The sequence below is a fragment of the Onychostruthus taczanowskii genome, unplaced genomic scaffold (genome assembly GCF_017590055.1).
Source record: "Onychostruthus taczanowskii isolate IOZ18803 unplaced genomic scaffold, ASM1759005v1 scaffold87, whole genome shotgun sequence".
NCBI lineage: Eukaryota > Metazoa > Chordata > Aves > Passeriformes > Passeridae > Onychostruthus > Onychostruthus taczanowskii.
In genome coordinates this window covers 1,543,770-1,568,340 of record NW_024506662.1, presented here as the reverse complement: position 1 = coordinate 1,568,340, position 24,571 = coordinate 1,543,770, and the positions used below count along the sequence as shown (strand labels likewise).

Genomic DNA, 24,571 nt, shown 5'->3' with positions numbered 1-24,571 from the left:
TTTCAGCTGCTTTCTGTATTAACCTGAACCCCTCCTCCCCCATCCATTCTAGGTAGTTTTTCTGTATTTAAAATTGAGCTGAAGCTGTTAGTGTAACATTGTTAACCTTCAAAGCTAAGGGACATACTTAGGGGGGAAACCCAACTTTGATACAGGTATTTTCCAAATAAAACCTGTCCTATAGAGCTATCCTTTCTATCTCTCGATTTGGCAATAATTTGATACTGAACAGTATTTAACAGAGGAGCAAGTAATTCCTTAAGGGTATTTAGAAAGTGCCTCACCCTACAGGTTCCTGTTTTCCTACTAGGTAAGTCCTACTGCTTTCTGAAAAGGTGCCCAAAAGGAAGAAAGAGTTTCTAAGGAAGAAATTTCCCCACAGTTCTTCAGGTGGGGACACTAAAGGCAGCAGCAATTGGCTCATGGTCACAGCCTCTGATTTCAACAGTCTTGAGTGTGGGGTATGGAGTATCAGTTATCTATCTTATAAATCTTTGGCTGTTCAAGCATTAATCTTTAAAAGTATCAGCTTATCTAACATTTCATTAACTGCCACACACTCACAATCAGCTTCAGCATGCTGGTTTTCCCCTTTAAAGGGCAGCAACTTCTGTTCCTGAAAGCAAAAGGCTCTGCATGTGCACTGTGATGATCTGTCTCTAAGAAAAAAACCAAAAAGTGCTTATTTTCACTAGAAATAAGTCTGACAAACTTTACTTCTATTTTTTTTTTAAATTTAAATACTTTCTTGTATCGCAAAGGAAGATAAATAAGATACAGGAACTCAAGATTCTGCCTGAAAGCATGGGCTTTCTCTTGGAAAAATCTTGTTGCCAACAGCCACCTGCTCCAGGCACATCAATGCTCACTTTGGTCAAAGATGTACTTGCTACTCAAATTCTTTAAAGAATATTTAACTTAGGATAGTGCTGGGGCTTGGAACCCCTATCTCTGAGTACAGGTGTTTAGATATGCATTACTATCTCTTTACTAATTTCAGATATGCAGGATGTTGTTCAAAAAGCGCTTTTTAAAACCAGATTGTCAAGCTATAATGAGCTTTTCTTCCTGAAGTCCTGTAAAATGCCTTAAATACAAAGATAATAGCAAAGCAGTGTTTTCAAAACTTGCACTGAGGATTGATACTAAATTAAAGCCTTTGTCCAGAGGCTGTATGATATTAGGCACAGATTGTCAGACCCATAAAAATGAGGTTGCAGGTTCTTCTGTGGAAGTAGAATGCTTTTCTTCTTGCAATTGCATGCAAAATCTGCTAGCTTTGTGTAAGTTAAGGCACATTCATGTTTGGATATTCCTTGTATATAGCTTGATTATCTTCACCTGACCATGCTCTTGTTGAGTCTAGGCTGATGCCAGTGGCTCAAATGACAGTGAAGCACAGCCACTGTAACAAGAGAGAGGAGAAAACAAAGTTAAATTTAGTAAAAAGACCTGTAGCAAGCATGCACAGTTGCATTTCTAGCATATAGTCAGGCTGTTGTTACAGAAGTAATTTTAGGATCTTTCCTGAGTGATTTAAATTTATATTTCACTTAAATCAGAGTTTTGGGATTCTTAGGTTCAGAAATAAGCTATGTTCAGGTAATAAGCAAGTCAGACACACGTAGGAGGGTACTTTTCTCCAAACTTAGTCCTTTCTACAGGGCACACATGAAAGGCAGAAAGAAGCAGACATGAGCAAGGCCGTTCAGTCTTGCCTACACAACTGCACCTACATTTTGGTCTGTTGACAGAAAAAGCAGGGAAGAAGCCAAGATTAAAGGGATAAAGGGCTTCTGGTGCAAGTAACTGTGTCTGTTACAGAATATGTTGTGATGTTGGTACATTTTTAAAAGGTAACCTCTCTACGGCTGTTTATGAATCCACAAGGTAGATAAATCCAGCACAGATGTGAGTACTTATAACCAGCCACCCTCAGGCAGAATTCCCCCCCAAGTTTTCCCCAAAAATGAAGACAAATGTTTTAGAGCTAAATGAACTTACATTAACAAGGTTCAATTCTATTGTCCCACTTTTCTCAGTATCCAGTTTTCTAAACATTTCTGTGGTTGGAGAGACAGACAAGGGTAAATACAGGAACTAATCTGACAGTCTTCCCTTTCCTTGTGCTTCAGGATCAATAAGGAATTTAGTCCCAGAATCTAAAGCTTGACAATGGCCTACACCCCAAATCAGAAAGGGCTACTCCAAAGTCATTGTGCAGGAGCAAGACTGAACATTTTTAATTGCTGTCTAGCATTTTTTAATCAACATAAGAGTTGTTTGCAGGGAAGACCAGCTGTGGTTCAACAGCCTGGCCTAAAAGACTGATTCCTGGATCTAGGAGAAGCCAGATTAAAATCTCAGGTTTGAGCACCTTATCCTGGGCTTCTGGACAGTTGTGCCTGGCCAGTTTTCCTGCTGGAATCACAAGGCAGCAGAGCTGTCTGGTTACTGAGGGTGCACTCACTGAACAAGGTTTCGAGCCGAATCAAACAGCGCACGAAGTTGTCGAAGTCAATGACGAGATCCTCATCAGCAAAGCGAGCCACGATGACCTGATGTAACTGGCAGTTCAGTTTGAACCCTGGAAATACAATGCCAAGGATTTAAAAGACTCTTAAAGACTATTAAAGACTATTTCCAGAGAGTAAACACAGGTACAAAATGAAATGCCCGATCCTGCGTGGTGGCAGGAGGGAAAGGCTCCAGAGTGCCCAAAATTCAGTAAGTTAAGATGGGACTGTATGGCTCTGAGCATCTCTCAACCCTGCTTGAAACTGATGGAATCCTATGAAGAGACAGATCAGTATAAATACCTGCTGTTTCCAGTGCCCTCCTCATCTCATACGAGTTCATGGTACCCGATCGATCCACATCAATTTCTCTGTAAATTTTCTGAAAAAAACAAAACCCAAAGGGAAACCTTGACAATAATGCAGAGCGTGGTTTGGCTTCTGGCAGAAGTGAAACATTTTGAAATGCAACCTTAAAGCACTTAGCAACATTGATCTGAAGGACTTGGTACTTACATCCATTTCTTCAAAAAGTAAGGCTTTAAAAAGTAAGTTTTTTTAATGAAGTAGCCAGAGCAGATAAAGACAAAACCTGGGGGACTACAGACACGCAGTCCCTGCTCTGGGAAAGGTGACTGTGCACACTGTATGGCACAAATCAGTCCACAGCACTTCTAGGTGTGATTGTTCCCCCAGAGGGGTTGTGCCTTACCTGGTATTTCTGAATCTTTGTCCAGAGGGTGTGGAACTCCTTCAGTCCCAGTTTGCCACTCCCATCATTCTACTCAGAGTTAAGGAAGTTTCTTCAGAGGGAAGAAAAAGGGATTTCCTCTCCCTCTGCTGGGTTTACTTGCATGGGCAGTTATGACTTTAAAAAAATTGCAAGCAGAAGAAGGATTCAAGTCCTCTCTGAAGGACTCATCCTCTCTCCAGGACTCGTCCTGTTGAATACACAATTATTGTCCAAGCTATCTTTCTAAATCATTAAGATCATTAATTTAAATAATGCCCAGCTTACAAGCTCTTTCTACACGCCTGCTGCAGGTCTCTGTCTTTCCACTACAAGTATAAACGAGCCAGGATGATTCTATTTTGTTCTGCATAGTGGCTTCAACACCTGCAGCTACTGGAGCACAAGTCCTGGGTCTGGATTACAAACAGGAAAAGCCACAGCCAAGCCTGCTATTTGGAGACCTTCAGCTCTTGAGCAAACAGCTAACAAAAGAACCTGCTTGTGGCACTGCTCCCAAAACCTGCCATGGAGTGCCTGTGGACTCTGTATTTTACACCAAATTATAGAAAAGTATCACCTTGTGTTGGTAATTTTCCGTTTTTCCAACTCTGCAATTCAACTCCCACTGCACAGAGAAGGTGAACACAACTATTCTTAGACCTGATCCTTCATCCTACACTTTTGCCTGTATCTTGGGAGTAAAAGCTCCTAAAATCCTGCATACTCTCTGCTTCCTGGATAGCATGTCAAAACAAAACACTGTATTTGTGTCCCTCATTTTCCATTTGCTAAGTTCCTGTGGCTTTGTGATGCTCTTACCAACTCCAGCCAGACAAGAGAGAGGTGAAACAGCCCTGCAGCCAAGGCCATCCTCACCATGCTGAGAGCCTTTTCCCAGCACAAACATCACTTTGTCCCCAGCTAAACCAGAACACCCAACAACTGGGAAGGCTTCCAAGCAGACTTTGCTTGATAATGGATTTTCCCATTGCCTGGGATAACACACGTGTGAACCACAGTAACAAGGGAGTGGCTTTCCCAGGGGAATCAGGGTAAAGCCAGCTTCTCCACCTCAGGAGCTGTAAGTACACCAGGATGGACCCAGCAGGGAGCAGAGGCAGCTGGCCTGCTTCAGCACAGGAAGGGGAATGTCATCTAGGAAGAGCTTTAAAGGATACATCTAACAGGTCAACCATTATTTTGCATGTCTCAATGCTAAAGCCATCAGATTTAATATCTTGGCCTGTAAAGAAAGAGCAAAAGACAGGATTATCACTGCATGCTGTACCACAGCACCTTCCTAAACAGCTCATGAGCTCTCCAACCAGCTTTTATTTGCTTCCAATGGTGCCATCCTTTGAGCTGGGATGTGTCCCCAAGCAAACAGCCTGAGTAGTCTGGTTTGTAGGCATGCTGCTGGAGCAAGAGACAGAGACAAAAGCTTTCCTGCTCTTACTGTCTGCCTGCAAAGTGGACTTCTGTGGGCAACGTGGATCTCCAGCTTATGAAGGTCAGCAGGAGGTGGCTTCATGAAAGGCTGAACACGAAGCCAAGCTTGGCAGCCAGCAAAAGCCCATTGCTGATTACTGGCTGCTGCACAAGACATACACGACCAGCCCTGACCACCTGACAAGATTTCTCTTTGGAAATTAAAGAGACACTTATTTCTCCAAGCACTTGTTTCTTGAGCACTATTTTTAGTGGTAAGGAAAATAATGCAGAGCCAAGCTAGGAATCTCTTCACAGAAGCCCAGAGTTTCAAAGTTTCTCCTCCTCCTTAGGGACACCCCAGACCACTGGCTGGGCTAATGCTTGAAGCACTCCTGGGTGCTTCAATACTAAAACAGCAGCAACATCTCTCTTGATTATTATCACGGATTATTCAAATCCATCCATCCTCCTGGCAGCCAATTCCCAGTGGCAGATGCTGGGATAGAAGACACCCATCTGTACCCTGCCAAAGCACACATCTTGTGAAACACCTTCTGGGCTGGCACAGCCCCAGCGTTCCTGCAGCCCCCTGGAGCAGCAGAGAGCACATGATCGTGGCCATATGGAGAGCCAAGCAGCAGGTCTGGGGCAGAGCTGGGTCAGCAGTGCCCTCTGTGCCACCACGGCCACGGTGCCAACCTGCTGGTGGCATCTGAAGCTGCTGGGGGAGGAAGGCACTCACGTTTAGCCAGGATTTTATTCAAGATGCTGCGCAGTTCGAAGGCAGAGATCTCTGCATCCTGTGGAAAAGAGGAAAACAAATTTCCCACCCTGAGCTGCAGACACCATCTGCAGCCTCTGATTAATTTGAGCAAACTGGCCAACTTCTAACACCCCTTCGAGTTCAGCTCCCTTGAATGGAAGCAAGTGGGAAGCTCTCCCCACCTTCCATTCCCAGGAGCATCACCAGTTCCCAGAGATCAGCACACCCAGCAGCAAGGTGTGCCCGAGGCAAGAGCAGCTGGGGAGAAGCCCAGCCCAGCCGTATGCTCTGCCCAAGGACAGAATTCAGGCCCTGCAGAGATAAAAGTCAAGCCCAGAGTTCAAAAGGAGCAGAGATTGTTCACCAGGAATGCTCAGAAATCCTCTGTGGGAGCAGGTGGGTGACTGCACAATTGTGCTCACACTTGAGAGCTGCCTCTGCACAAGAACTAAACTCTGTCCTGGAGGAGGCATCTCTCTTCCCATTCACCAGGATGCCAGTAAGATATTACCAGAAAAACACTCACATTTCCTGCTAGCTGCCCAAAAAGCTTTTTAAAGCTGGGTTCGATGTCATCTTCACTGATCTCAGTCTAAAAGATAGAAACAGAGAATGTCAAAAAGGTATGGGAACTGTTTGGGAAAGTTTGGGAATGAATGGGAAATGGGAAAGTTTCTGCCTGAGAAAGACTTAATGCATTTCCTTGCCCTTTGTAAAAAATTCAGCTGGCAAGGCTGAAGGTACAAAGTAGTTTTTACTATGATTTTATTCAGTTTTATTTTCAAGGGTACCTCAAAATACTGGCATTGTAAATGCTGGAAAAAACACCCACTACACATGGGGTAGCTGCATTAGCAGGCAAAGCATCCCCAGCTCCAGCAGGACTAAACATATGGTGAGCCACTAATTACTCCTGGAAACAGCATTACATGCAGAAAGAGCCCTGCTGCTGAAAGCTGCACTCCTGGAGTCCTGGAGAACAAAGGGAATTTCCTGTGCCTCCAGTTAACTCTTGAGAGTGCACCTCTTCGTGGGAAGTCCAAGTTCTAGATAAACACTTGTTTCCATTACATTCCTGATGATATTTCCATTTGCTTGACACCCAGATATGGATATTGAAAGATCTTTTCCTATTTTCCCATAGTGGGACAACATTTCTTGATAATGCCTACAGAAAACATCACCCTGCACAGGGAACAGGCATTCCAACCCCCCATTACAACGAAATTATCTCAACTGAAAACATTTCACTTGATGTACCTCATCAAAATTGCCTTCAATTTCATCATCTATCACCCTAGAAAGAGAAAGAAATCAATATTAAAATCAAAACAAGTAATGTTTATGATGCTTTTCCTTCAAGCTGCAGTTAAAGAGAGGTTCTTTAAAATAGGGAAATAACAATGAGCATTCAAAAACTGACTGGATTAATCAGCTATGGACACAGCACAGCACAGAGAAAGCTGTATTTTGTCAGCTGTGGCAACAAGAGTTTGAAAAGACACACTACAAATTGTAGTGCCACAGACAGGATTTTGGGGCTCACATAACTCTTTAGGTCTTTTTTTTTTTGCCTACTTAGCACAGGACCAGGTTCTTGGGTACAAATCAAACTTTAGTCATTTCTTCTTTAAAACAGCAAAAAAGTGAGAGCCCTAAAGTAATTCTGATGTGTCTTATGCTGAGGGAGCACCAGACATACAGATGGTACCCAAGAACGCCCATCAAAAGCTGAATGTGCCCTCACATCACCAACACCCCGGGTTTCTCACTGCTGCAGAAATATGCAGCAAAGTATTTTAGGACAGAGGAAGGTTTCTGCTTGCTTTGGATCAGGGCAACTCAATCCAAAAGACCCCACAGCCCTTCCTCAGGCTTTAGCCCAGCTGCTCTTCAAGATGTGACATGCCTGAGCCTTTTAATTTTAATTAAACAGTAATTGGGATAACAAAAGCAACAAAACTATTATTATTATTATTATTATTAGTCCCCATGTGCCCACTGCTGTAATACGGTCACCAAAAGTTACCTACGTGGAGTTTGCATTTTTTTCAGAGAAGACCCTGAGGCAGAAGTCCCCGTTCTTGTCGGGTTCAAAGGTGGAGGGCACGATGATGTATTCTCCTGCAGGGAGCTTGAAGCGGTTCAGCACCTCCCGGAGGTTGATGAAGGTATTGGATTTTTCCCGGGCTTTGTTGGTCAGGAAGAAGTTTTTGCTCAGATGAATATTTGTCTGGCCAGAAAACTTAGGGAAAGCAAAGAAAGTAAAAAAAAAAAAAAAAAAACCCACTGCAGTCTGCATGTGTTTACAAATTTAAAATATCATAGATATGTCAGCCAGCTATGTGTGGGGAAAAGAAAATAAATAATATATCAGTTTGACAGAACTGAAAAAGAAGAGAAAGGGAGTGGGACTCCTGAGATGTGGCTGCAAATGTGTTTTGCAGATCATTGCAATAAATCATTCAGGTCATGCTTTTGTTTTGCAGATGATGATGGGTGGCTGAAGACATTGGGCACATTCTTCCACCAATCATTTTTCTTTAACCTGAGATGGCACATGAGCCATGTCCCTCTGGTCCCCAGAGCTGGTGCCACCTGCAGCTCAGCTCTGCCTCCCAGGTCACAGCAGAGCCCACTCATGGAGGGCTCCAAGAATAAAATTAACCAAAACAATAAAATAAAATCATATCTGGAGCTAAACATCTAGTGAAAGGTGTCCCTGCCTGTGGCAGGGGGTTGGGTGATCTTTAAGATCCCTTCCAACCCAAACCATTCTATGATTCTGTGATCTTCCAGAATTAACTGTTTTTGCAGAGTCTCACAGGTGGGCTGCTTCAGCTCTAGAAACCAGCTTCAGGAATGTGCATCTTTCAGAAACCTCCTCCTTCCTGTCCTCCCAGATTTTTAACAATGAAGAAAGAATTTTAAAAACCTGTCAGACCTGCTGCATAGTGGGAGATTAAAATTCCACCTTCTGGGGGAAAGAAAGAGTCAGAATCAGTTTTCTTACGGAAATTAAATACTTGGACCACTAGGGTGACAGAGTACTGCTAAGGCATTAAAAACGTACGTAAGAAATTTAATTAACCAGCAGCACCATTTCTTTTCCTGATGAAACCATACTTTACATAAAATCTACTGGTTTGGGCACAGCCTCAGGAGCCACAGGATGGCCCATCTGCTTCACACAGACCCTGACAGGGACAGCAAACCCAGTAATGGGGTACCCAGGCCTTTTGCTGACTTCAGTCCTTCCTCTGAGGAGCAGCAGCTCAGAGGCTTTGTTGCATTGCCACCCCTCTGTGACCCCCAGGGTGTACTATTAGCTGCCTGCAGGTAGAAATAGAGAGAACCAAAAGAGGTGGTGCTTAGGGAAATGAATATAAACACCTCCTTGGAATATTATTCATGAGTCAAACATGAACTCTGTGCAAACCTGGAAAAAGCAGCTGTGCTCTGGGGGAGCAAGTGTGGGGCTGGGCTGAGAGGAGAGCCACAGAAGGGTTGCTTTGGGGAGTTTTTGCAGCACTGAACACTCCTATCCCAATACAGGACACTCTAAAAATGCAGAATCAAGGCCCCTTGCAGAATCAATGGCCTCCAACTGTAGACTCTGTGCAGTCACATTGTCCTGCAATGAAGTAGGATCCTCTGAACCTCTTCTTCCCACCAGCCACTGAGCCCCAGCTCTGCACCTGGACCACCAACCCATGGCACGTACCTCTGGGGGCACCTGCAGGGAGAAAAGGAGAGAGTTATTTGTTTGTTGAATGGCAAATGGCATCTCCATCTTCTTTTCACCATCACTAGCAAGGACATCCACATTCTTCAGGGGAAAAAAAAAAGCAAACCAAAACAAAAGAAAAAAAGACTGGGCTTGAGAGGAAGGTAGGTGTTGAGCCTGCATCACCCAAGGCCAAGTGCTGGCTCAGCTCCCAGCTCCATCCCTGAGGCAGGGGGCAGCCAGAGCCAGAGCCAGGCTGGTTGTGGCTTCCTGCTGAATCTCCTCCCTGCAGCCCACCACGATTTTCATTGTAGGCTCAGTTTCTTTACTGTTTCTCCCCATCTCCTGTTTCTCACTCCTGGCTCTCTGACCTTTCCATCAGCAGGAGAGGAGACAGGGGCTAAGCAGGCCTGATGCAGCTTTTTGTTTCTTTACAGCCTCCTTGCTGCAACTGCTCAAGAGTCCAACTCAACCCATCTGAGTTTTGATGGAAAGCCCAGCCTGGGAACTGCACTATCCCATTTATGGGTGGAATGGTTTCCCCTTTTCCTCCCAGGTCCTGTCAGCCTTCCTTGCCTCATAAATGGCAAAGCCGATGGTGTGCATGTCCTCCCCCATCTTCCTCTGCCTCCGACGGTGCTTCTGGATCAGCCCAATGAGGAAAGTGCAGCCTCCCTCAGGATCATCAGGGTCCTCATCTTCTTCCTCCAGCTTGATTAAGTACTGAGGATTGGTCCAGAATGTGTCTGGGAAGTAGATTTAAGCAAACCACTCAGAGACTTCTTTGATAGCAACCGTGATGATATTTAAACGCGTCAGATGTGACAGATGTGGCTCTGACTGCCAAAATCAGCTGTTAGAAGAGAAAACCAATGCACTGCCCTGCCCACCCCCACGTCAGCCTTTACAACCACAACAGACCCTCATCAGGGAGCCAAATTTCCCACACTTTTTGGAGTTTAGTCCTAGATATCCCATAAGCCATCCCAAACGATCTCCCGGAAGCTCCCAGAGAAAGCACAAGTGGACAAGAAAAAGGATTCCAGTTTTTCTTACTTGGGTAGTTCCTGCAGCCCCCTGCAGTGGCTCCTCGCCTCCAGTTGCCATCCAGCTTCTGCAGGCTCCACTTTTTGTACCTGTCACTTGCCAGGGTGTCTGGAGTCAGGTTACAGATCTCCAGGCGGGAGTAATGCCTCAGGAAGTCGTGGAACGCCATCCTGTGGGAGGCAACGCCACTGGCAACCTCTCCTCAGGAGGGTTTTCCATCCCAGCACCCCGTCCATCCTCCCTCCCTGTCACTGTGATTCAGCACTAGGGTTTGGGGTGAATTTGCACACTCCTCTTGGAGAGGTTGCTTTGCATGAATAAAAGCAGAGCAGCTGACATTCCCTTCTGCTGGAATGTGACACTCACCAAAATTCCCCATCCTCGTGTCTTCTGGTCAGTTGCTCCCGCACCTCAGGGTCAACACCACTCCAGTTTGGGCAGCTGGAAGAGAACCCCACATCAACTACAGCCCCTGGGAAAGGTGAAACCCTAATGTGGCTGTTCTGGCACAAGATCTAATTTTTAGCAGTTCCAGAATTCTCAAACCACTGCAGAATTAAAAATAGATGCACCTGGTACATAAAACACCTCACTTCTCAAATATCCAAGGTAAGGATGAGAAACAGAGTGTTATTTTTAGAAAGTGCAATGTCTGGACTGAGACAGAAAATGGAAGAGTCAGAATGAAAACTGCCCAGCCACAGAAGTAAGTTAACTCCAGCTTTCATGGCTAACTCCATGCAGAAAGGGATTTTTAAAGCCCTTTTAGAAAGTGAGTTTTCAGAAGCTCACCACTGAATCCAGGCTGTTAAATAAGCAGAAACTACAGGGAGCTTTCCAGGATTCACCGACCAAATCACTGCATCTTACACAAAGGCTGGAATTTGCATGAAAGGCATCACATCCTGTGGTGGCTACCAGGGAGATGACAGTGAGGGGATGCTTCTCTCTGAAACATTTCCATGCGAACACCACATCCAGACAGGACTTACAGAGGAGTTTCAGGTAGGGAACAGACAGAAAAGCACAGAAACACGACTGCACCCCTGCAGTAAAGGACTGCTGGCAACAAGGAAGCCATTGACTCACTTATCATTCCATTTCCCAGTCCACTCCACTTCTCCCCAGGGATTTCGGATTCTGATCAGCTTCTGCACTGTCCCTCGGAAGTTCACCTGATGGGATCAGAAGTGGATGGAGAGTCACCAGGGACTCAGCACCACACTCCCTCCCTCCCTCATCCTCTACAGTAATTAAAAACATGACAGAGCACGTATCTCAGTGCTAGGCATGACAACATGCACACATTTGGTCCAAAAGACAAAAGTCCAACTGATTCTGAGTGAGCTTCACACAGCCAGGCTGTTCCAGAGACGCATAAACCAAAGATCATGGAAACCAAAATGTCTGATTTGTGCTGCTAAAAAAATCACCTTTGATAGGCTTACAAGAAAAGGGAATGTAAAACTGCTATATAAAAGCCAACAAGCAGGTACAGAGATATTTCTCAAAGTCATTGCTTAGGCATAAATTGTCTCTTCACATTCACATGCCTTTTTACACATTCAAATGCCTGTTACAACAGCCAGGACACTCAGACTGGCCACAACCCCTCTGACCACACCAATGCCCCACAGAGCAGCAGCCTCAGCCCCTCCTCTTGTCATCTGCAGGTCTCTGCAGTCCAGAGATGATACCCCAGTTGAACTATCCTTACAGAGTCTGCACAGATCTCCAAAGGAGCAGCCTGGATAAATCATGCCCAATTGTGAGCTAAGGTGAACAAACTCCCTCTTCCCTGCTTTTGCTGTGAGAAGACCAAATGCACACCCACAAACCAGCACAGCATGTCAGCAGCTCTCTACACCTCACCCTGAGCTTTCAAAAAGTATTTCAGAAACAATTACCAATGAACTAACCAAAAATCCACTGCACACATGGAAGGATGCCATGATCTGCTTCCTTTGTTTTGTCTTGCCTTCACCAGTCACCCACTCTTGGGGAGGCCCCTTGTGCTTGAACACAAGCCCAGCTGAAAGATGCTGTTCAGCAGCCACTTTGGGGACAATAATACATGGGGGGTTGTTGGTTTTTTCCCCTCAGGACACTTCTTGCTGTGCTTCTAAGATAAAAAGTGTGGCCTGCTGTACAGAAGTGCACTGAAGGGTCTGGTCACCAGCAGAGGACAGCATGCCTTCTGCACAAAGCTGCCCACCCCTGCTCAGTGGAAATAGCCACGCTCAGGAATAAGAGAGGTTTTTTCCTTTGGTCAAACACCCAAGAAGGCAAATCTGTGTTTATCCAAAACATACCAACTAATAAAGCATTCCTTCAGAAAGAAGAGACTCAAAACCCAATTCAGCAAAATGGGTGACACTTAGGAATTTGCAGTGTTGAAGATGGGTTTGTGGCTGCCCCACACACCTTGGGGTGGCACACCTACCTCCTGTGCCCCGGTGACCGAGTACGCGTGTCCCTTCACCAGCTTCTGGGAAGTGACTGCTTCTGTTTCTGCAGCACTGGTGATCTGCAGGGCAAAGGACATCAGTGATTGCAGCTTCCCGTGGGCAGGGGATCCAGCAGAACAAAGCTTCCCCCTCCAACAGAGCTTTCATCTCGCTGGGAGGCTGCAGGAGTGGTTTAGCTGCTGCACAAAAGCAGTAAGTGTGACAGAGCAGGGAGAGGGGACAGCAGCACGTGTGGTGGGGCTGGGACCCCAGGGAGTTTGCCATGTTTGTGGCATGGGGTGCACAGCAGAAGCCTGGCACTGTAGCACAGTCCCCTCCTGGCTCCAAAACACTCAGCGTGGTGCAGCCACTCTTGTGCATCTCCAAAGGGGATGCACGCCATAAACTCCATATTCTCAAGGGACCAGGAGAAAAACGGAGTGACTGGCCTGATGCTCCCCAGGGATCACACCCAGCAAATTTCAGTGTCAAAACACCCCCTGCAGCTCCATAGCAGGGTGGGAGGTTCCCCTCCCTTTCCCCAACCCTGCTACCCCAGGATCTGCCCTGCAGGGCATCGAGGGAAGAGGCTGAACTTCGGATGCCATTTGTACCTGAGGGCACATCCCTCTCAATTTTTCAGAGCCACTGCTTGGGCAGCCTGGCCTTTAAACACTGCAGAGAAAAGTCCCTTCTTGCCAGACAGTGAATGTTTAAGCACCTATGAAACATGTGGCTGTCACTGTCCTTCCACCTTTTCAGAAGTGTGTGACCTCTAAACAAGCATATTTGAAGCTTAAACAAACGGAGAGGATTGGATGGAGCAGGCAGGACTCCTGCTGTCAATTCATGGCCTATTACTGCCCAACAGCACACTCTCCATTTAATGCTTAATCTCTGTGCCCCTGTTTCTCTTACAGAAGAGAAGGAAAGATTTTACGAGCTTTTTATTTTTTTCAAAGGGTAAACTCAGCAACAGTTAATTTACACTACAGAAAGTGGCAGCACTTATCAACAACATAATATATTTACTCTCCCCCCCACCCACCCAAGGGATTTCTATAAGTCTGGGGCAAAAATCCAGATGTCAGATTCTTATCTAAATGCAAACGAGTAAAACAGGCCTTGAAAATACCATGAAGTCAAATTGACAGTAACCAAGCACTTTTCCTGCTGTGAAGCTTCCCTCTCCTGGGACTCTGATTTAACTTGAAAAATGGGAGGAAACATTTACATTTATATTATGAATGGAGTTTTTGTAAACAATTTACCTTCCCTTTAGACATAACTAAGATGCAATCTCATTTGGGAGGAGGGTGATTACCACAATAACAATACATAGACTCATTTCAGTAAGGCTCAAAGCCATGCTGAATCCTTGAAGGCAGGGCCAAAACTCCTCTTTTCTTTCCCATGTGGGTCCAGCTTCTGACAACATGTCTTCCCATAAAACCTTTTAAAGGTCTGGCAACAGTCCGAGCCTCTCTGCTTCAAGAACAGAGCCCACATTTTTTGGGAACGTTTTCAGTACAACTTGTGCAACAAAAAGGCTGCAGCAAGGATGGACATTGTCACCTCTGAGCACCTGACTGCAGGAGCCATTAGCAGCAGCTCTCTCAGCCTGTGCCATCCTGCTGCCAGGTTTTCTCAGGAACACAGCTGTCCATCAGCACCCCTGACAGGTTCCCTGTGTGATTCATCACCCTCAACCTTCTACACAGCAGAAGGTCTCACAGAAGAAGCACAAGGGAGGGAATGAACTTTTTACATGCACTATTGGAGTTTAGTTTCAGCCTAACCCCCATGGACAGCACATGTCTGAGTCACATCTGTGGGTCAAATTCTTCAGGCACAAGGCAGAGCAAGGAACCCCAGGCAGAGGGGACTGCACGCTGTGTGCAGCTCCTGCAGGTGCAGCACAGCTCCAGCCCCAGCCTGTGTGCACAGCAAGAACCCAGAGACAAACCTGCTAACTCACATCAATGGAGCAGCCAAGGAGAGAGCCTTTCTGGAGTGCCTTCTGAATGATCTTGAAGAGGTTGGGGGGTGGCTTCTGCAGCTCATACCATTCTGCAATGCCGCCAGTGAAGTCCTCGAAGCCTTCGGTGGTGGTGCCACCAGAGAGGGACTCATATGAGCCATTCAGCCTGCACAAAACGGGGGACACACACAACCATCAGGCTCCCTGTTCTCTTCTTCTCACACACACACAACCATCAGGCTCCCTGTTCTCCCCTTCCTTCAGGAGAGGCACAAATGTGCCAGCTGTCACAGCATTTCTGCCTTCAGGAGCATTACAGCAGCTACAAACGTGCCCCTCCATTCAGCTTTGCTTCTTAGACCTCTGTACTTGGAAAGGCCAGCATAAAATATCATACAATCATGCATACACCTTGCAGGTTCAGTCTTATCAATGACAGGAATCATGAACACTATCTGAAGAAAAAAGAATATATAAAAAAAATATAGACCAAAGAATTTGCCTCTCTAGCTCCACACTCCTTAAATCCCTTTAACAGTTATGGGTCTGAACTTCAGCGGATTGAAATTTCTTAAGTCAATTCAAAATAGTAGAGTTAGAGGATAGAATTCCTCTCTGGCCAACCCAAAAATGGAGATTCAGATGTGAGCACTGATAGAATTCCTCTCTGGCCAACCCAAAAATGGAGATTCAGATGTGAGCACTGAACACAGACCTGGGCACGTGGACTGATGTGCTTTGCACACCGAAGCACTGGCAGCTGCCAAGCCCTCAGAGGTGCATAGAGCACACAAAATGGAGCTTCCCAGGCCCTGGTGACAGAAGGCTGCTCCAGGAACAGCCTTGCCACAAGATGCAAGAGCTGCTTTACTTGGCTAGCAACAAACCCAGTGCTTTTGGCTCCTTGTCTTAGGCATCTGTCAACAAAGCCGTACCAAAGGAGCCATTTGGGGGATATCCCAGAAGAGAGCCATTTTGTGGGATACCCCAGAAGCTGCAAAGGCTGAAGAGCAGACTGACACTGATTGCACAGTCTCCGTGCAGCTGGGGAAGCTGTGGGGGGGGATACCCCAGAAGCTGCAAAGGCTGAAGAGCAGACTGACACTCTGAATGCACAGTCACCGTGCAGCTGGGGAAGCTGTGGGGAATGTCAGGGGGGGAAGCCTGGCCCTGACTCACTTGGCATAGGCCTTCTCCAGCAGCGCGCTCCAGAACTCGCCGCCCTCCGCCGAGTGCACGAAGAGCAGCTCCCCGTTCTTGGTGGGCAGCCTGTCGTCCACCACCACGTCCACCCACTCCCCATACTGCCAGAACTGAGGGAAAGAGAGCACAAACATCCATCACCACCCCATGCTGGTGGATGATCGCCATCCCATCAGCATATTTGTCTTTGAATGTCGATTTCCCTGGGGAAAAGCAATCCCCGTGTCCCATCCAGCTTCACCCACCCTGACCTGTTCAGGGATGCACATACTCAGCTGGCTCTGCTCAGGGAGGAAGGACCACAAAGGCAGCCCCTGCTCCCAGATCTTGGATTAATGGCCTTGTCCCTTCCACCACCTTTTTCAGATGTCTCCTTTTTTCTGTCTGGCTCTTTGACATCCCACAAAGCCATGCCAGGAAACATCGCACATGGATACATAGCCAGCCACATTGGCTCCTGCCCAATAGCATTAAGAGGAAAAAGCTGTTTTCCACATACCTGGAAGTGGAAAATTCCTGCATATTTATCCTGGAAGCTCTGGTCTTTGGGAACAACACGGGCCAGAATTTCTTCATTCAGGGTGAGAGAAGCAATGGCTGCCAAGAGCCAACAGTCTCCTGTAAAAAGAAAATGAAAAAGAAAAAACCAGGCAGCATTCATTATTCGAACTTTAGTTTTTGCACTGCATCAGGATTGGTCATTATAACCACTAATTCCTTCAGCTGGGATAGGATGATCCCTCCCATCACTTTATCTCTGAGACAGACCAAATACCCTCCAGATCCATGCAAGTGTTCCCTCAAGAACAAAGTCATAAAAAAAAGTCAAAGCAGGCTTTTTCTGACCCACCACTACAGTGATCACCCATTCTAGCACCATTTGAAAGAAAACTTAATATTCAATGGAGTGCCTGTATGATAGGAAGCAGCACAGAGGAAAGGCAAAGAGCCTGTGGGCACACACAGGAACTTAGGGGTACAATTTCTCCTCAAAGGTGTTTTCTCAGGCATAGGCTGCATTCTTTTCCCTTCTCCATGTTTAATAAACATGTTCCGTGCTATCCAGAGACCCGTCCTGCAGTCAAGCTCCCTTTAAGGTCTCTTGCCAGCCTCCCTGCAAACAGAAGCTCCTTTCACCTTACACATCTCTGGAGGCTCTTGCTCGAGGCCTCTCTGTTTATTCCCATGTCTGGTCTCCAGCACAGTCAGTGGAGAGCCAGGAAAGGCCTGAAGGCAGGCTCTGTTTCCCTGCCCCACACACCTCCTCATCCTGCCTGGGATTGAGCCAACACCCACCAGCCCTGCACATCACAGCCTGCCTGGACAGTGTTTTTCCACACCATCTCCTGCCAGGCAGAGGGAGGAAGAGACCTCAGCTCTATAAACATTACACCTCTACTTTCTGCAATTCTGTTCAGAGCCCAGTTTTACTTTACCAGGGCAGCCACCTTTCTGCTCAGCCATGGGCCTCCTGCAGCCCATTAGCGAGGTGGGCAGAGATTTACAGAGCCCCCAGCGCTGTGAATAACATGCTCTGACTCCATGATTTCAGAAGGCTGAACAAATACTTCATTAAGCTATACTATATTACACTAATACTATACTATATTAAAGAGATACTACAGAAAAACCCATGACCCTTTCAGACAGTCACGACACAGCTTTGACCCAGTTGGTCAATCAATCCAAACACCATCACTGGAGTCCAATTAACAAACCACTTTGGGTAAACCATCTCCATAACACATTCCACATGTGCCAAACAACAGGAGCAGCAAATAGAGATAAGAACTGTTTTCTCCCTCTGTGCTGCCTTCCCCAGGAAGAATCCTGGGAGAGAGAATTATGTCTCTTTCTGTTCAGAGAATGTGAATACCACAAGATGATGCCCTGACTGCCACAGCCTGACACAAAACTCCTTGTTACCATCCCCAGATCTGCTGTTCCCTTGCTTTGTGAAGAGAGGGCAGTCAGTATTGCACATGAGATCCCACAGGAGCGTCCTGCAGGATTTCAGGTTCAGTGTGTGAACCTGCCACAGCTGCCAAGCAGCAGTCCCTACACAGCCACCTCTCTCCCATGGGAAAAGGCTCAAAAGTTTAAGGGTAAGGAGCTGAGGTCCAAATGGGACAAAGTCTCAGGGTGAATGAACTCTAAAGCTGCCCTCGAGGTCCACCCTCAGGCCCAAATCCATCACTGCTCAGGCAACACCAGCAGGAGCACGGACAACCTGCAGCTCCCTCTGGGCTGCCCTGGCTTGGCACAGCTGACCCCCAGCAGCAGCTCTGAGAAATACATCTGTCCCATCTTTTCCTGTCTCAGGAGAGGTGGAAGAGGTGAAATTGCAGAATAATTTCAAAACCTAAGGTGCTTATACTGCTTCACAACCTGGAGGGGAAGAAGTGAACATAAAACTTCCCTTTCAGCCCTGCCTCAGGCTGCTTGTACTGCAATGGAAAAAACAGCTTGTCAGAGAAGTTTTCAAACAGGAAAGTCACCTTGCTGTTCTCCTGTGACAGACCATGAAGCAGTGATGAAATTCCCCTCCCTACTCTGTCACAGCACATCCACCTGGCCCTGCAGAGTGGGGACTCCTCTCACAGCCTCCTTCAAGGAGCTGGGAGCCTCCTCCCTGGGAGCTGCATCCAGAGGCAGCACCACCCACTGCAAAGGTGTTTGCTGGGAAAGACAGGGCCAGGAGGAAAGAGTCTGGCTCAGAGGGCAGCTGTCACACCATTCTTCCCAAGAAACATTGGTATTTCCATTCCATAGCCAGGGCAGGGGCTGGGCAGGTAGGGAGCAGCACAGGAAGAGCAAATGAAAACTCAAAGGGCCACAGCAGCTCAGGAGGGCTTGCTCTAGAAGCTGATCAGGCCTCCAGATGGTGAACAAACACTTCAGTGCTGTAACACATCTTTGAGTCATGCTTCCCCTGGAGGTAAGAAGCAAGGAAATTCAAGGGGAAACACCCTCCAGAGGACCTCCACACCCACAAGCAGAATTCATAAAGAATTTCCTTGACTTTCTAGCTGTCTCATCAAGGGAGACTGAAATTACAGCCTGTTGTAAAATCTCTGTTGAACTTTATACTGGTTTCTAACAGGAATTTGGAGTCAAACACAAATCTTAATTCTAACAACTCTGGGCAAGGTCTTGAGGTTTAAAGTCAGCTGCAGCATACGTGGAAGACATCCTTTGGTTTCCACACCTAAAAGTGCCCAGCAGGCAGGATATCATCTCCACCTTTGTGAGCAGCCATCACTAAAAGCACACCTGATAATTCAGACTCTGGATGAGAACAAATCTTGTGATTATAGCTGCAGTTTCAGCACTAAGCAATCTTGAGCAGGGTCTTTACCAAGTAGTCTGAACTTCCAGAACTGGTGCTTCTGCAAGGTTCTTGACAGTGATTTTACTTTGATAGGGAAGGAAAGTCCAAGGAGAGGCTGACAGGTTTCTTAGACCCTGAAAGGAGTGTTAGTAAGACTACATTCATCATAAATAATTTTTGTAAATGAACAGTAGGCAGGACAAGGTTATCAGAAAAGGGAATATTCTCAGACTGTGAGTTTATCTATAACACATATTAACAAGAAGTGCTAATTTTTGTCCTGTCATGCTTACTTTTTCCTGCTTTCAGTGTTTTACTTTTAATTTCCACATAGCCATCTCTGCATTTACCTAATCTCCAGCTCTAAGAAGAACGTTGAGAAAAAAAAAAAGTAATTGCAAGGCAAGCATAAATAGCCCTAAGGGCTTAAAATTAGCCACTCTGGGGAAAAAAAAAAAAAAAAAAGGCAAACAAAACACACCCATCAAATGCCTGAAGGGCTGTAAGCAAAAGGCAGCTCCTCTGGTCACTGCACAGCTCATGTAAGAGTATGGGGGAAAATGAAAAATGTACATTCTGCCAATCACAGACTCATTATTATTTTATAACAGTCTTAGATGAACAGCCACTGAATGTATTTATATCAATACCACAGCACTCCAGAATGTTTTCTGGTCACAAACAGGAGGCTGTGGCAACCCCCTGGCAGTGGAGTGGCTGTCAGCATGAGGAAACCAAGGGTCTGATTTTCCAAATTCAACCTACTCAATTTGCTGTTTTTTCACAGCTTTGTTACGTGAGGAGGAGACACCTGCATCCAAACAGCAGCTGGGAGATCCTGTGCTGTTTACACCCCAGTGTTGTGATACCGTGGTGACACCCACTCCAAAAAAAGGTGGCTAAGGGTGAACCAGGCTGCTCTGGCTTTGGAACCTCCCCTCAGCTGTAATGAGTCACCACATCCCATGCGCTGCCATTTGGAGCCAAATACCATCACTGACTTTGCAGATCTGATACTGCAAGACCAACTCCAAATACTCTCCCTCAAAAGTTTCTCCTAAGGAAAAACCCCAAAACAACAACAAAACCCAACAACAACACACCAAAACAAACAAACAAAAAAAACATCACAAGGCCAGAATAAAGGATAATCCAAATCCCAAGGGGCAGAACTTTGGTGTCTGGAGAACATTTTCTGCACTGATGATCAGCTATGCCTTATGTGGATCACAGTTTCTTACAGTCCAGGTCAAAAGCAATTAAACAAATTTATGCACCTGGCTAAAGACTGCTGAGCTGAAAGAAACCCTGCTCATTAGCTGAGCTCTTTGGTTACACATTCCCTGCCAAGGAGCTGCTGTGCAGATGTGCTGGGTCCGTGTGCTCTGGATGCCCCATCTGATCCTGCACTACTCCCAGATGTTCTGAAGGGCTCAGCAACAGCAGTGAAACTCCCCATGGACACAGGTCTGTTGCTTTTTGAGCAAGTCTGTTGGGGGATAAATAAGACTACAAAAGCTTCCTACAGAAAAGAAGCAGCATAATGAAAAGTACAGGTTTCCAAAAGCACCTGATTGCACAGCTTCCAGTGCAATCGTCTCTATAACATCCTAAAATGTGATGGGCCATGAACATTCAAAGTAACTACAAAGCTCAAGTAAATGTAGATTTAAGCAAATTTATCAATACAAATGCTGGTGTCAGATAAGGCAGTGAAAAAAAAAAAAAAAGAAAACCAGAAAGCATTTGTACAGTGCATCTGCCAGCCCCATTGTGTGAAAGGGCAGAGATTCCATCCAGGCTCTTAGGAACTCAGTGGCTATACAGAGATAAGATCAAAAGCATCTAACTTTTAATCAACAATTGTCACACAAGGCCAAAATCTCAGATTCATGAGAAGACAGCCAGGAGAGTCATAGCAGTACTTAGGGACAGTGAAAGAGGAGATACAAACAAGAGCACTGACAACCTCTGATTCAGATGCAGTCAGGAGTACAAAAAAGCCAGCTGTGAGCCACTGCATATCCTCTGGAGATACCACACAACCCCATGAGAACATCTGACTGGTCCAAAGACCACTAGGGCAGCAAATGCTTTCACCAATTTAAAAACAGAGTTTGGTATTAGCAACAGCAATTTCACAACTTGAAAGTGAAGCTTCAAATCTTTCGTTCCCATGCCCTTGCTGCCACAGCATCTGCAGAGAAAAGCTGTAAAAGCAGAAAGCAACTAAGTGATTCCAGAAATCAGCATCTCTACAGAAATGCCAGATGTTGAAATGGCACTACAGTAAACTTTAACTTCAATTTGAAGAACTTCTTCTCAGAAAGTTTCATAATAAAAAGAGATAACAGATGTCTGGCACGTGTGTTTAAGCACTGGGACATGCTTCATGCCAAAACAGTCATTGTATTGGGTGGAGAGAGCACAGGAAGGAAGCTGGTGACATGACAACAGCCCAAGGCACAACAGAGCCTAACCCACAGCACCCATGACATTGGGGCACGAGCAGAACCAAGGTCATAATCTAAGGATTTTTACTGTCATGGATTTTTTTATACAAATTGAATCTGGTTGTCAAAGCACTAACCTAAAAAACGTAGTTTTCTGAATGAAAACATAAGCACAAAAGATAAGCTTCTCTGCCTGTTACATTTTTGGACATGAATCCACAAAGAGCAGCAGCAGGACTAGAAACTAAGAAGTCACTACGTGGTGAATATTTGAAAGCAAACAAACAGAATTTTGTTCCTTTGCCAAGTGCAGCAGCACAGCACAGCTCATATTAGTCATGTTTCCTACAGGAGAGCTTTCCCTCAACCACACTGTCTAATCCAAACCCCTTTCACTACAGCTATGGAGTAGGAGCCTACTACTGCTTTCACTTCACTTTATTTCTTCTCCTCACATCTCTGCAGACATCCTCCACCTAAAACCCCTTCTGTCAGGCAAGGCAGGAGAGAGGCTTCCAGAGTGGGACAGCTGTGCACTCACAGCCAGGCTAAGCCATTTGCTCCCCACTGTCCCCTGGCACTTCCCTGCAGCTCCCAGAGCTTCCCTGGAGAGCCCCATCAAGGAACTGCCATTGCACAAACCGAGCAGAAGCCTTGGCAAAAGCAGAGGGCTCACAGGCTGGCCCATCCCTCCTGAAAGCAGGAGTCTTGATTTTGTCTTCCTCAAGAGCTGGCCACCAGCAGGGAATCCCCCACACAACTTCTTTTCTCTCTACAGCATCTCCCAGGGTTTCAGGAGATTCCTCCTGCCCAGCAGAACTCTCTCCTGCTGGGGAGAGAGAAGTCCTGCTATGCACACAGTTGCTCTTCCTAGCAGACTGTTAAAGGCAGAAATGAGTCAGGCTGCTCTCAGGCACATGGACGTGGATGAGAACGTGAAAGGAACTGGCCATGACCAGAAAAGCCATCAGGAAACCAGAGTGTGCCACCCTGCTTGGTGCATGCAGAAAGGCTGCGCTCAGGAACCACACACAGAGTCCCCAGCTGCAAATGCCAAGGAAAGGTGAGAAAGGGCTGATTTGAAATGAATGGAGGTGGGAGGATGCAAAAGGAGGTATTTACAGCGTGTATAAACCGTGGTGCCCTGGGGCAGCACCTGCATAGAAAACTCAGCTTTGTGCCCCACCTCACTCACCTAAGGCCCCTTGGCAGATGTCCGTGCGGGTGGCTCCTCCCGTGATGAACCGGGGGCTGGAACACAGCTCCTGGAACAAAACCAGCCCCGCATCACACCTAGCCGCAGCTGAGGCAGGGAACGAGGCCACACTTGCAGCAAATTAACCAAACCATTGACCACAGGAGGTGAACACCAGGGACGGAGCAGGGCAGGAGGGGGTGCGGGCACCGGGCACAGCAAGCACGGTGAGGTGGGAGCTGCTGAGCAGAGCTCACTGCACAGGACGTGCCCTGCACTTTCACACACGTGCACACACTGCTCTGCCATTACCTCCCCACCACTGACCACACCAAGGTCTTTCAGAAGTGCTTGGAGGCACCCCGGAATCCCATGGCTCCACCTGACCCCATGGCTGCTCCGGGAATAAACCGCACGGCGGTCAACTCACGGCCCTGCTGAAGGAAAGAGTTATGGGGAGAGACAGCCCCAAGCGCTACCCAAAGCGATCTGTCCACACGGAGAGTTCTGCACGGAGAGCAAAACGACTTTTCGGACTTGTTTGTTTTTCCCAGGCAGAGCAAGTCACGCTGCCAGCCTGTCCCGGAGCGAAGGGGAGCCTCCGGTGCCGGAGCATCCGCACGAAACGCGCTCGCACCGCGTCCGGCAGCCGCCCCCGCACGCTTCAATCCACCCAAATTCCACCCAAATTCAGGAGGTGGGGGAAGGAGGAAGCCGCGGTGATGCTGTGCAATGATGCTACCGGGGATCCCCGCCACACCCGCACGCTCCAATCCACCCAAATTCCACCCAAATTCAGGGAGTGGGGAAGGAGGAAGCCGCGGTGATACTGTGCAATGATGCTACCGGGGATCCCTACCGTGGGTCTGCGCCAGACGACGCCCTGTGTCTTGTGCGAGCGGGGCCCCAGCTCCCGGTAGCCGAGGGCGCTGGGGCCGGCGGGGAAGGAGGGGTCCTGGAAGAGCCGCCCCTGCTGCAGGCACTCCTGGCGCAGGGTCTCGAAGCGCTGCCCCAGGTAGGGCACAGCGCGGCCGTGCCGCCCCTCGCCCAACGCCGCCGCCCGCTCCTTGGCCAGCGCCTCCGCCATCCCCGCCATCGCCGCCCCGCCCCGCCCGGCACGGCACGGCACGGCACGGCACGGCACGGCCCCGCCTGTCACCCCTCCCTCCCGCCGGGGCCACGCCGCTGCTCAGCCCCGCCGCGCCCTCGGCTCGGCTGGAGCTGCTCCGTGCCCGCAGCGGCGCTGGGGAAAGCTCCGTGCCGGGCCCCGCCGCTCCTGCCCCGGGCGGCAGCGGCTCTGCCTCGCCGGGCGCCTCCGCAGCTCCGCACCTGCCTGCCCTGATTCCACGTGTACGGGTCAGTTCGAAAAGGTTGGTATTTGCCGTGTAAAAACCAGAAGTATCCATATCAATTCTCTGAGTTTAGGGGAAAAAAAAAACCCACAAAAACCCTTAAAAAACCCCAAAAAAACCCCAAACCAAACCAAAACAAAAAAACCCAAAAACCCCCCCAAACAAACAAACAAAACCAATTTAATAAAACAAAAAACTGTCACCCCTCCCTCCCGCCGGGGCCACGCCGCTGCTCAGCCCCGCCGCGCCCTCGGCTCGGCTGGAGCTGCTCCGTGCCCGCAGCGGCGCTGGGGAAAGCTCCGTGCCGGGCCCTGCCGCTCCTGCCCCGGGCGGCAGCGGCTCTGCCTCGCCGGGCGCCTCCGCAGCTCCGCACCTGCCTGCCCTGATTCCAC

The 24,571-nt window shown here is 47.5% G+C and overlaps 1 protein-coding gene across 1 annotated transcript; it reads right to left on the bottom strand.

The window, feature by feature from the left end:
- Window positions 1-27: 27 nt before the first annotated feature.
- CAPN2 (calpain 2) lies at window positions 28-23,946 on the bottom strand. The gene is made up of 21 exons (XM_041425092.1): window positions 23,687-23,946; window positions 22,828-22,897; window positions 16,348-16,466; window positions 15,825-15,958; window positions 14,643-14,811; window positions 12,661-12,744; window positions 11,307-11,392; window positions 10,584-10,658; window positions 10,227-10,387; window positions 9,747-9,916; window positions 9,168-9,179; window positions 7,477-7,688; window positions 6,704-6,740; window positions 5,970-6,035; window positions 5,423-5,480; window positions 4,428-4,492; window positions 3,229-3,297; window positions 2,820-2,898; window positions 2,471-2,587; window positions 2,005-2,063; window positions 28-1,405 (listed from the first exon to the last, which is right to left on the bottom strand). Exons 1-21 carry the CDS (start codon window positions 23,921-23,923, stop codon window positions 1,382-1,384), a joined length of 2,103 nt encoding a protein of 700 aa, XP_041281026.1. The 5' UTR covers window positions 23,924-23,946; the 3' UTR covers window positions 28-1,381.
- Between the last annotated feature and the right edge of the window lie 625 nt (window positions 23,947-24,571).